This window comes from Rhinatrema bivittatum, chromosome 14 (genome assembly GCF_901001135.1).
Source record: "Rhinatrema bivittatum chromosome 14, aRhiBiv1.1, whole genome shotgun sequence".
NCBI lineage: Eukaryota > Metazoa > Chordata > Amphibia > Gymnophiona > Rhinatrematidae > Rhinatrema > Rhinatrema bivittatum.
This window is the reverse complement of record NC_042628.1, coordinates 46,385,680-46,397,828: the sequence shown is the minus strand read 5'-3', so window position 1 is coordinate 46,397,828 and position 12,149 is coordinate 46,385,680. Positions and strand designations below refer to the sequence as shown.

The 12,149-nt window shown below is 42.9% G+C and overlaps 1 protein-coding gene across 1 annotated transcript in view; it reads right to left on the bottom strand.

Annotated features, from left to right (window-relative positions):
• Positions 1-1,436: 1,436 nt before the first annotated feature.
• The window catches only part of LOC115075751 (nmrA-like family domain-containing protein 1), a 28,139-nt gene continuing 17,426 nt past the window's right edge, over positions 1,437-12,149 (bottom strand). The window contains exon 5 of the mRNA XM_029576457.1: positions 1,437-1,986. Coding sequence (XP_029432317.1) covers positions 1,807-1,986 — 180 coding nt within the window. The 3' untranslated portion in view covers positions 1,437-1,806. The remainder of the gene's footprint in view (positions 1,987-12,149) is intronic.

The following is a 12,149-nucleotide window of genomic DNA, read 5'->3' as shown; positions in this document are numbered from 1 at the left end:
TATTTATAACTCAGTATGGCAACCTTTTATATTTCAATGGTTGAGGGACATCGATGATGTGCTATTAATATGATGGGGTACAGACGTACAATTTTTCATGTTTATAGATTGGTTAAATCTAATCCCAATTTACAGTTTAATTTTTTGATTGACCCATATCAAGTGCCATTTTTAGATGTTCTTATAACATTCCATGATAATTTCACACATCAATTCACTGCAAGGACACAGACCATAACATTACTAGCCTATGATGTTTTCACCCCATCATCTTAAGAATAACATCCCTACCAGCCAATTTCTAAGGCTTAGGTGTCTGTGCTCCACGAGGTCGGAGTACATAAGCCAAGCTAAGCAGATGATGCTTAGGTTTCAGCACAGAGGGTACCCAGGCAAGGTTCTTAAAAGGACTTTCAAATGTGCCCTATTTGTAAATAGGGATTTACTTTTTTTTTTTTTTAACCGCAAGCTCAGGATACCACTCCTGTGGTAAATTGTATTTTACCATTTGACAATTAGCAATAATATTTCAAAAATCATTCGTAAGCATTGGGAAGCTTTGGCGCTTGAAAAACGTTTACATAGTGCTATTAGATTTACTTTTCACCAGGGCAAAAATGTATGTGACATGTTAGTACATTCTACTTTTAAGCATCATGATACTTCACAAAGTAGAGGCACACAAACCTTGCAGTCATTGCTCCGTTTGTAAACACACTTTGACCATCACTGACTTCACACATCCAGTTACTGGAAAAGGTTTTGTCCTGTATGGAGTTCTGACTGCGATTCCCAAGGGGTGGTGTATGTGATTAGCTATCCATGCAAGAAACTTTGTCAGTAAGATGCCCCGTAAAATCAAAACCTGAATCATTGAACATAAATCCAATATTAAGATGGGGAGGGACAAGGCTCTGTTGGTATCACATTGGATACAATTATCTCATTCTGTGGTAGGTCTACAATTTTTTGTCATATCTCCTCTGGTAAGAGGGGACTATTCACTGATTCTTATTAGAAGGGAGCAGAAATGGATTTACACCTTGGACACAGTATTCTCTAAAGGCTTAAATGCAGAGCTTGAGTGAAGTTACTTCATTTGATGTGCTGTGTTACGTCATGTGTTGGAGATGCACGGTGCCTGGCTAGTGTGTCAGTGTTCATCACTGGTGTGGCGATTTGTGCCAAGTTCACCGGCAGGATTTAAATTCTGTTACGTAAGTTTGTTCAAAGTGCTCCTGATTTAAATTGAGATAGTTCGTGACACAGGTATGTGTGTATGGTTTTTATGTCTGCCTTGTTTACAGACTGTTTGTTGTTAAAAATTGCCCCCCTGAAGCAGCCGGACTGGCGAAACACGGGTCCGTGTTGGGGATTGCTGTAAAACTGTTTCACTGAAAGGAGTTACCGCATTGAAAATAAATGAACTACAGTTGTTGAACTGTGACCAAAAAGGATTTATTTGCGCTTTTGGTGTATACAACAATGATTAGATAACCTAAGCCATTTTGTTTGTGGCTGGTTTGACAGTTTAGAAAACCACCTTGCCCATACCATGTTGACAGTTTGATATTAATTTGTGATAGATGTGAAGAGAATGTATATAGATTCCCTATGTGCTTTGTTCTCACATTTCAGTTTCCTCATTACCCAGTTTATAGCAGCCATAAGAGAGTCAGATTAATATGAAGAAATTTGTTGAATGTTTGGAGTTAAAGTTTTACTTCAACTTGCATGAAAGTTAATTTCAAACTGTTCTTACACATCACATCACATCACTACACGCGACCAAAAAGAAGTTACAGGTCACATTTTCTCAATACAGTCTTTGTTCTGCGCCAACCATTCATCAAACTTCTGGGTCTTGGGATTCAGCTTTAAAGTAAGAGCCACATCACGATCTGGTCTCAGCTGGTAGTAGGCAAACATTGCCCCCAGCTCTTTTGCCCCTGGGAAGCCCAGTTTCTTGTAAGCTTCAACTGATATCTGAAGAAATGAGAAAAATCAGGTATGAATGGAAATTGGAATCCTATTTGCTGACAAGGATCAACCAATTGGATTTGTGAATTGTTTTTTTTCAAATTTAGGGCCTGCTTTTCAAAAGCATTTACATGCTTCAAATTGGGTTTTTACATGTGTAAACACACTTAACCCACATTAAGTGGCTTTTAAAAGTTACTAAAATATAAGCAATTGAATTGTCTATAGGTTTTACCCACATTAAATGCACATTCCACGAGTAAATGTGTTATGTTTACACATTCTCCAATAAGCAACTATTCAAATCAAACAAGACATTTAAGTGGCATTAAGACCTTCATACTAGGCACATCTGGTAAAGTATCTTCATTTGCCTTATCTATAATCATTAGTCTGTATCCATTACTTGTTCATAGGCTTTTTTTTGTAACTAAGTGCACATAAAAATATATTTTAGGGATTTCTCTTTATTCCTGACAATGTGGCAACTGAATCCTACACAGCATACACTCCAGTATATATCCTCTAAAATTCACTGCATTGTCAAGGAATAAAGATGAAGTGTTAAAGCAGAATTGCTTACCTGTAAAAGGTGTACTGAGGACAGCAGAATGGTAGTTTTCACATATGGGTGACATCAGATGGAGCCTGACCGAAAACTTGTCAGTTTCTAGAAACTTTGTGCACACAGAGCATGCCCTATACCAGTGGTTCTCAACCAGTGCAGCGCCACACTTCCTGGTCCCCCACTGACCCCAGCTGCTCCCCGGTCCTCCTCTGCCCAGGCTTAAAATGCTGTCAGCCTGGGCGGAACGTGGCAGATCAGGTGGCGTCAGTGGCACCGGCATGGTCTCTTCCCATCCCCCGCAGCCCGGAAGAGGAAGTGGTGAGCAGTGGGTGCGTGCGTGGGAAGAAGAGACCATGCGAGTTTGGTCAGCATCGGCGCAAAGAACAGAAGAGACGCGGCCGGAGGAATGAGCAGCGCGGCTCAGAGAAAAAAAAAAGATGAAGAAAGTCAACCCCCACGGCCCATGGGGCTCCTTTCTCTGTGCGAGGGCTGAAAATGAAGGAGGCTGCTGCTAGTTCTGGGGAGGGAAGGAGAGAGAGTGTGAATGAGCAAGCAAGCATGTGTGTGAATGATTGAGAGCCTGTATATGTGAAAGAGTATGTATGTAAATTTATGATTGAAAACCTTTTTGTGTGAAAGTATGTGTGTATGATTGAGATCTTATGCTTTTTATGTTCCTTGTAAAGGTTGCCAAAAAAAAAAAAAAAAAAAAAGACAGCTTTCCTGTCTTAGTTCTAAGTGAACCGATACAATGTGCAAATAGTTGTCTGTATACAAAAAAAATTCTAAATGTATGATTAAGAGCCTGTGTGTATAAGTAAGACAGAGCATGTGTGTTTGTGTCTGATTGAAAGCTGGTTTAGGTGAGGGAGCATGTGATTGGGAGTGACTGAGAGCATGTGTGTATAGGTGTGTAATTGAGAGCCAGTGTGAGAGAGCGGAGAAAGTTCCAAGCAAACCACCCCTCCTCCTGCTAATTCAAAACAATATCAAGAGACCTGGATATCAAACATTCCCAGGTATGCAGAGCAAAACATTTTTTGTATCCGTATTTTTCATTACTGGGTTTGTGTGTCTGCTATTTTGAAATATTTTATTGGTATCTAGAAATTTATGATTTTTTAATTATTGGATGTTCCACTGTTTTGAAATCTTTTTTGTTAGTATGGTTTTACTGCTACTGATTTTATATTTCTTGATTTGTTTTATAAGGATGGGTGATGTTTCTTTTTTCCTTTATTACACTGCATACAGAGACTCTGGCTTGTTGCAGTTTCCAATTCAGTTTTTGTCTGCATGCTTCTAGTTATGCATTTTGGTCTCTTTATTCTTTGTTAGGTGAGGGTTGGCACATGTGATTCAGGTGAGGTTTTCTGCTGGCGTGTAGTTTCTGTGTAGGGCTCTATAGCAGCCTGGCTTGGTCAGTTTTCCTAATAGGAGGTGTACTGGTGTCAAGGCCTGGTGTAATTTTCAGTGTTGCCTTTTCTTAGGTAAGGTAGTTACTGTTAAGTGCTGGAAATTGGTGCTGTTTTGGTATGGGAAGTTTACTATTTATGTAGTTTCTGTTCAGACAGAATACGTATCTTTTCCTTGTGTTATTTTAAACAAAAATAATTACCGGACCTTTACTTTTTATTTCCGCCGTGAATTGTAATGAGCTGTGTGTCACACATGTGAAAAAGGGTTAACCACTGCCCTATACCATTCATCCATATGGGGTCCCTCTTCAGTCTTGTAACAAAATTAAGATACACAAAAAAAATTGGAGAAACCCAACTCCATGGGGTGGTGGGCAGGTTTCATGAGGACTAACATTCTGCTATCCTCTGAGAATAGTAGTTACAGGTAACAAACTCTCTCTCTCCAAAGACTAGCAGGATGTTAGTCCTCACATGGGTGAATCCTTAACTACAGGCTGCTCCTGAACACAGCAAGGGACCAACAGAGAGGAATAAGTTGTGTATTGTTCCTCTGTTCCTAATTAGGAAATGCTGATTGTGTATTGAACCTCAGACTCTGAACAATCAGGAGACTTCCTTTGTTACGATATGCATATGCCAAGTAACACAAATATCAAGCACTGTGATGATGTGTACTCAGGACACAAGTAATATACAAAGAAAGGCAGAGGAAATACCTTATATGGTCAAAGAAGAAATGCTGGTGTGTTCAAGATTTAAAAAAAAGGTATAAAGGTGTGACTAAAGCAGATGATCAGTGTCTGGTATTCACTTCTGCTAATGTTTTGGCTGAACAGCATAGCAGATTGGATATTAGTCCCTACAGAATCTTATCTTGTACTTATTTGCCTGATTGATTTTTATTTAGTTTTTATATAATATTCTGTAGTGCTTTCTTACATCTCTCGCTAATAAAGCATTTTGCTGAAACAGTTCAGGCAGTCTTTTTAAAACTTATTTAAGAAACAGGATTAATAGTCACTACACTGGTGCTGTTGGTAACAGAGGGAGACAGCCTAGCCAGGGACTGTTGGGTTCTACACCTCAGACAGGTTTGTGAGGACAGACTGAACCTGTTGCATCAGCCATCCCTAACCAGACAAAGGGATATGAATGTGTGGAGAGAACTCCACAGGAATGGCTTACAAGTAGGCCACTGACGCTGCCATGAGCCTTGACATAACCCCCAAGATGCAGTTCCACCTGGTCATAACAGGAAATGCATTCTACTACCAATGGCAATGTCCAACCTATTCTTATCAAAAGAAAAAAAAAGTTGGGAGGACTATCTATGGGCTTTTGTCTGCTCCAGACAGAAGGCTAAGGCTCATTTGCAGTCCAAACTGTGCAGCGTTTGTTTGCATTGGTGCGAATGGGGCCTGGGAAAGTATTGGCAGAACAATTGGCTGGTTAAGATGGAAATCAGTCATCACCTTAGGGAGGATGCATACGCAAGACTACCTTGTCATTAAAGAAGTTAGTATAAAAGGTGGATAAGTCATTTAGGCCTGGAGCTCACTGACCCTGTGTGCTGAAGTGACCACCACCAAAAATATGACCTTCCAGGTCAGGTACTTCAGGTTATAGGAGTACAGTGGCTGAAAAGGAGCTTTCAGCAGCTGAGTCAGTACTGTGTTGAAGTCCCAAGACACAACAGGAGGCCTTAGGGGAGGCTTCAATTGAAGCAGGCTCTGCATGAAACATACAACTAAAAGGCTATACAGAGAAGGGCATATTATCTTAGCACCAAATCGCACTAAGATGAACCATGACTGAATTGGTTTTTAGGCTAGCTTGATAGGTGTAAGTTTGTGTGGGGCAGGAGAAAAAAAAAAAATCTAGAGCCTTCTGCTCATACCACAAGGAAAGTCTCCACTTCAGTGGCAGGCTCTCTGGAAGACACCAAGACCCATTGTAAGAAAGATCAAGTGGCTGCAGGATTAACATCCAGGCCATAAGCAACAGGGCCTGGAGGTTGGGATGCTGCAGCCTATCCTGATCTTGCATTATGAGATCTGTGGAAGTTCCTGGACTGATTGGTTTCCAAATGGAAACTCCTGCAGAAGTGGAAACAGATCTGTCTTGGCCAATGAGAGGCTATGAGATCAGTTCCTCTTGCCTCAAGCCCCTAATAGCTAGGAAAAAAAACAAACCCAAAAACATTGGTCCCACTCATCTCAGAGCATACGGCCCAGGTCTCTTGAATGCAATTTGAAACAGTTTTCCCCTGGGACTCCTGACTGAATAGGGTGCAGATCTTAGATATGGGCTTGGTAAGCTTGTCAACTTGGACAGTTTTCAAAGAGGTCTGCCCTATATAAGCTCCTACCAACCCTCTCTGAAGTGAAAAAAAATGTATAAGCTGATTTATAGGCGAAAGCTGTCCATCATAGAAACTGGGTATAGTTGCTGTAACTTATTAAATGGGAGGTGTTTTTGCCCATACCATATCTGCTCCCTTTTAAAAAGCAACCCTTCCCCTTCTACTGCTTTATCTCCCCAGGTTCTGTCCCCAGTAAAAAGCTGTCACCTGTTTCACTCACTAATTTTGGTCTCCACCTTCCCCATGATTTTATAACTGAAATTTTGATCAATGATTAACAGATGTAATATTAGATTTGACTGGATACGATGTGTAAACATCAATATTCTACTCCCTAACCCTGTTGTAGTCCAAAATGTAAAAAAACCCCACAAAACACAAATCCAGAAACAAGTACAAAAAAAAAAAAGTGTAGACTGAATAATACTTATAATAGTTAAGTCGACTGCCACACCTTTTGAAAAGTAGGTAGCTGCTGGGGACGAGAGGCTGTGATATAGGCCATTCCATAGTAAAAATGTAAACCTGTTAGCACAGACTGTAGAGAGGGAATGATACTTTGTTGCCAGTGCATAGCTATTTTGCAGGGAGCTGCTGTATAAACCTGGTGGCAGAATAGGTGTTGAAAATTTAACCCTATGGTTGGGATGCTGAGCAGAGCACATGGGGACATTAAATTCCCAGCACAGAAGATACCCAACACAAAATTTGTCAATTGATTAGTTTTTTGGTGACAAGACCAAATATGAAAACAGGATCCCTGTTGCCCACAGCCCCACCAACATTTATCCTCTCTCAAAGGATATAATTGCATGTATATGGATCAGTCAGGTACCACCAATATAGCACCTTATAACAGTTCTCCTGTAAAGATAAAAGAGCTTTTACTGGCAGTCAAGGACACCAAATCCCATTCAGATGGGCTCAAAGCCATCTAAAAGGTCTTTCTCCCAAGCATGGATATGGGAAAAGGGTGAAGACATTTCCTTAAGCAGAGAATACAGCTTAGACAGAGCCTTTAAGTTTATCTGCTTGGTCACAAAAGCCTTCAAATATAGTCTTGCCTTTGGTCTACAAAAGATGTATTATGAATAGGTGTGTTAGATAGAAATAAATTCCCTTGCCCCACACTTTCAATATGACCACTAAGGTAGGTGGAGAGTTGTCCAAGGGGCACCATGTAGGTCTAGGTTGCCAAAGTAATGCAGAAAGGGGCATATTCCCCACCAAATCCTGTTCTATTAAAACCCAGCGCTTCCCTGACCAAGTTTGATAAACATCTAATTTGGCAAGCTACATAATACCAACATGGGTTGGGAGTACCCAACCCTCCCCTGTCCTTTGGTTGAAATAAAACCAAATAGGATATCCTAGGTGGGCATCTCTTTCTCTTTTGCCACGTGTGTAAAAAGGCTTCAGAAATAAAAATAGGCAATGTAATAAAAAAAAAAAAAAATACAAGAAGAGGTAAAATGTTCATTTATAATGGAAAACCGCCCTAACCATGAAGAATGCACCTAGGATTCAGAGCAAGAAAATTAAACACCAACCCCATCCCAACCCTTTAAAATTAACTACAACCCCCCACTCTCCTGATACCAACCCCCCCCCCCCCCAAGACTTGCCAGAAGTCCCTGGTGGTCCAGCAGGGGTGCAGGAGTGATCTCCTGCACTTGGGCCGTTGGCTGCCAGTATTCAAAATGGTGGATAGCCTTTGCCCTTACTATGTCACAGGGGCTTCCTGTGTTTTGTTTTATATTCCTTTGGGTTTTTTTTTTATATTCGCTCCATAAGATGCAGACATTTTCCTCCCTCTTTTGGGGGGGGGGGGGGGGGAAGTGTGGCTTATGGAGCGAAAAATATGGTAAGTGCTTTAATTATTTGTAACACTTCTATAGTATTAGGCTATCCAGTAGTCTCTGCTGCTTGGGAGAAAAGTCTAGGCAGAGATATCTGATCTAAATAGAAGTCAATATCAGAATTCTCTATAGAACAATTACTAGAATTCAGTGTAGCATAAAACTGGGAAAAACACTGCTATATTTCATGAGACATAGTAAGTTTCCCCTTTCAGGTTTTTGATCTTGGCAATCCCCTGGGCTGTCTGCCTTCATAGAAACAGAAATGACGGCAGAAAAAGACCAATCGGCCCGTCCAGTCTGCCCAGCAAGCTCCCACGCTTACCTGTTTCACCAGCCACCAATTTCAGGGTCTTTGGTAACTATTTGATTCAAGTTTCCTGCCAGTGATGCAGATCGTAATGTTGGAGTTGCATCAAAGGTGAGCATAAGGCTTAATGGTTAAGGGTAGTAACCGCCACATCAAGCAAGTTACCCCGATGCTTGTTTACCCAGACTGCACAGGTCATTGCCTTGGATGTTGTCTGAATGTAAATCCTGTTTTCCACATTTCCCCCTGCTGTTGAAGCAGAGAGCAATGCTGTATCAGACTTAATTGGTTTAGGGTAGCAACTGCTGTAATAAACAAGCTAACCCCATGCCTATTTGTTTGGGGGTAAGAACATGCCATACTGGGTCAAACTAAGCCCAGCATCCTGTTTCCAACAGTGGCCAATCCAGGCCATAAGAACCTGGCAAGTACCCAAAAACCAAGCCTATTCCATGTTACCGTTGCTAGAAATAGCAGTAGTTATTTTCTAAGTCAAATTAATTACTAGCAGGTAATGAACTTCTCCTCCAAGAACTTATCCAGTCCTTTTTTAAAACACAGCTATACTAACTGCACTAACCACATCCACTGGCAACAAATTCCAGAGTTTGTGTGTTGAATGAAAAAACTGATTAGTTTTTAAATGTGCCACATGCTAACTTCATGGAGTGCCCCTAGTCTATTATCTGAAAGAGTAAAATAACTGATTCACATCTACCCGTTCTAGACCTCTCATGATTTTAAACACCTCTATCAAATCCCCCCCTCAGCTGTCTTCTCCAAGCTGAAAGTCCTAACCTCTTTAGTCTTTCCTCATAGGGAAGCTGTTCCATTCCCCTTATCATTTTGGTCGTCCTTCTCTGTACCTTCTCCATCACAACTATATATCTTTTTGAGATGCAGCAACCAGCATTGTACACAGTATTCAAGGTGCGGTCTCACCATGGAGAGATACAGATGCATTATGACATTCTGTTTTATTCACCATTCCCTTTCTAACAATTCCCAACATTGTTTGCTTTTTTTTTTGACTGAACTGACGATTTCAATGTGTTTTCCACTATGATGCCTAGATTTCTTTCTTGGGTGGTAGCACCTAATATGGAACCTAACATTGTGTAACTATAGCATGGGTTATTTTTCCCCTATATACACATCACCTTGCACTTATCTTGGACATTAGTTTAGGCGGTTTCTTAGGTGCCAAACAACCCTGCCAGCAATGAAATCCCTTTGGCCAAATCTCTAGTGATCTCAGGACTGTGGAGATAATGCTGTAGCTGAGCATATGCCAGGAAATCATCCTTCTTAAGATTGTATTCTCTTTGCAATGTGGGAAAAGGTTTCATCACTCCTGCCTCCCATACCTGTTTTATAGTGTGAAGTGCTTTATCTCTCCATATATGAAATGTCTGAGAAATACCACCCACGGGAAACTGTGACAAAGATCGAAATTGGGCCGGAAAAAAGCCTCCTGTTTTCCCAGTTAAGCGCTCCCTCCAATTATATCATATAGATAATGTACACTGCAGAGACGGTAATACGAAGGACTCCGTACAGACTTTTTTTCCAATCCCAAAAGATGCTTTCAGGGATCTTCCGACCTAGCCAGTTTCCTATTTCCTGGGATGTGATATTCAATGACTGCTTGTATTTGTGAGGCTACATAATATTTCTTTAAATGTGGGACTCCCAGTCCTCCCTTAGCCCTAACCCAGTACAGAACTGTATGAGAGACCCTAGGAGGTCTCGTTCTTTTGGTCCAGCAAGCATCCGTAGTACTAGGTTGAGGCTCCAAGACGGCAGGAGCTTGGAGCAGAGGCTTCAGATGTTTTACCCCCTTAAGGAATCTGACAACATCTGAATGAGATGAGGAATTTCCGACCCTTGGCAAAACAAGGCTCCTAAAGCAGCCACCTGAACCTGGAGAGAGTTATAAGCGAGGTCTTTGTCCAAGCCCACCTGAAGGAACGAAAGAAAGAATCTGGGTCACAGATGCGTGAATCATTGAGTAGTGTGTGTCGTACACCAAACCTCAAAGACCTTCCACACCCGGACATAGGCTACAGAGGTGGAGGTTTTTCGCGCCTGAAGGGTAGAGATCACAGCCTCCGGATAACCAAGGCGCCTCAATTTGTGCCTCTCAAAAGCCAAGCCGCAAGACAGAAGTGATCTACAGCGTCTAAAAATATTGGACTCCGACGGAGAAGGTGAGATAGATGGCCAAGCTGTAGGGGCCTGTCCTCTGCCAGGTTGAGTAGATCTGCAAACCATGGCCGGCGAGACCACTCCTGAGCCACCAGAATTACCAGACCCTGATGGCTCTCGATTCTTTGAAGGACTTTGCCCACCAGAGGCCAAGGAGGAGATGACGGGGCCACGGCAGAACCAGGGCATCGACGCCTTCTGCACTGCGTTCTCTTCGGCGGCTGAAGAAGCAAGGAAACTTTGCATTGTGTGCTGTTGCCATGAGGTCCACGTGAGGAGTCCCCCAGCTATGTCTCCTCTGAGAGTTCCCACTCTCCAGGGTTGAGGTGTTGGCGGCTTAAGAAATCCGCCTGGATGTTGTCCACCCCCACAATGTGAGGCTGCTAACTGGTTCAGGTGCAGTTCTGCCCATGGCATGAGCTTGTCCATTTCCTGTGAGACATGGCTGCTCCTCGTGCCTCCCTGGCGATTATGTACGCCAGAGTTGTCTGAGAGTATCCTGACCGCCCGATGGTGAATGAGGGGGAAGAAACTTTCAGTGCTAGGTGGACTGCTCTGGTTTCCAAGCTGTTGATTGGCCACCTCGCTTGGGCTTGCGTCCACTAGCCCTGTAGAGACCTCGACTAACAGACCGCCCCCCAACCCTAAAGACTGGTGTCCATCGTGACCACAATCCAGTCTGGAGTCTCCAAGGACACCCCCTGCGCTAGGTGGAGGGGTTCTAGCCACCAGAGAAAGCTGTCCCTGGCTCTCCGAGGGAGTGGTAGGATTGCCTGGAAGTCTCGAGACACCAGCTTCCAGCGGGAAAGCAAGGCCCTCTGTAGCGGCCATAGGTGCATGAAGGCCCATGGTACGAGATTGATTGTGGAGGCCATAGATCCCAGAACCTGAAAATAATCCCAAGCTGTGGGGCAAGAGAGCCCAGAGAAATGCTGTATTTGCTTCCGTAATGCCTGGGTGCGTTCTGGCCGCAGGAAAACCTTGCCCACCGATGTGTCGAATCTCGCTCCCAGGAAATCCAATGACTGGGGTGAGGTGAGACTGCTCTTGGTGAAGTTGATGATCCACCCGAGTGATTGTAGAAGCTGCAGAACTCTGTCGACCGCCCGACACTGACTGAAAGATTTCGCCGGGATGAGCCAGTCGTCCAGGTAGGGGTGAACTAGGATACCCTCCCGCAGGGCGGCCGCTACCACCACCATGACTTTGGTAAAAACCCACAGAGCCATGGCCAGACCAAAGGGGAGAGCCTGGAATTGGAAATGTTGTCCTAAGATCTTGAAACTGAGAAAACGTGGGTGCACCTTGTGGATTGGAATGTGAAGGTACAAGGAGGCCAGGAACTCCCCACTGTGCACTGCCGCAGTTACAGAGCATAGCGTCTCCATCCTGAAACATGGAACCTTGAGGTCCAGGATTGGACAGAAAGCGCCCTCCTTTT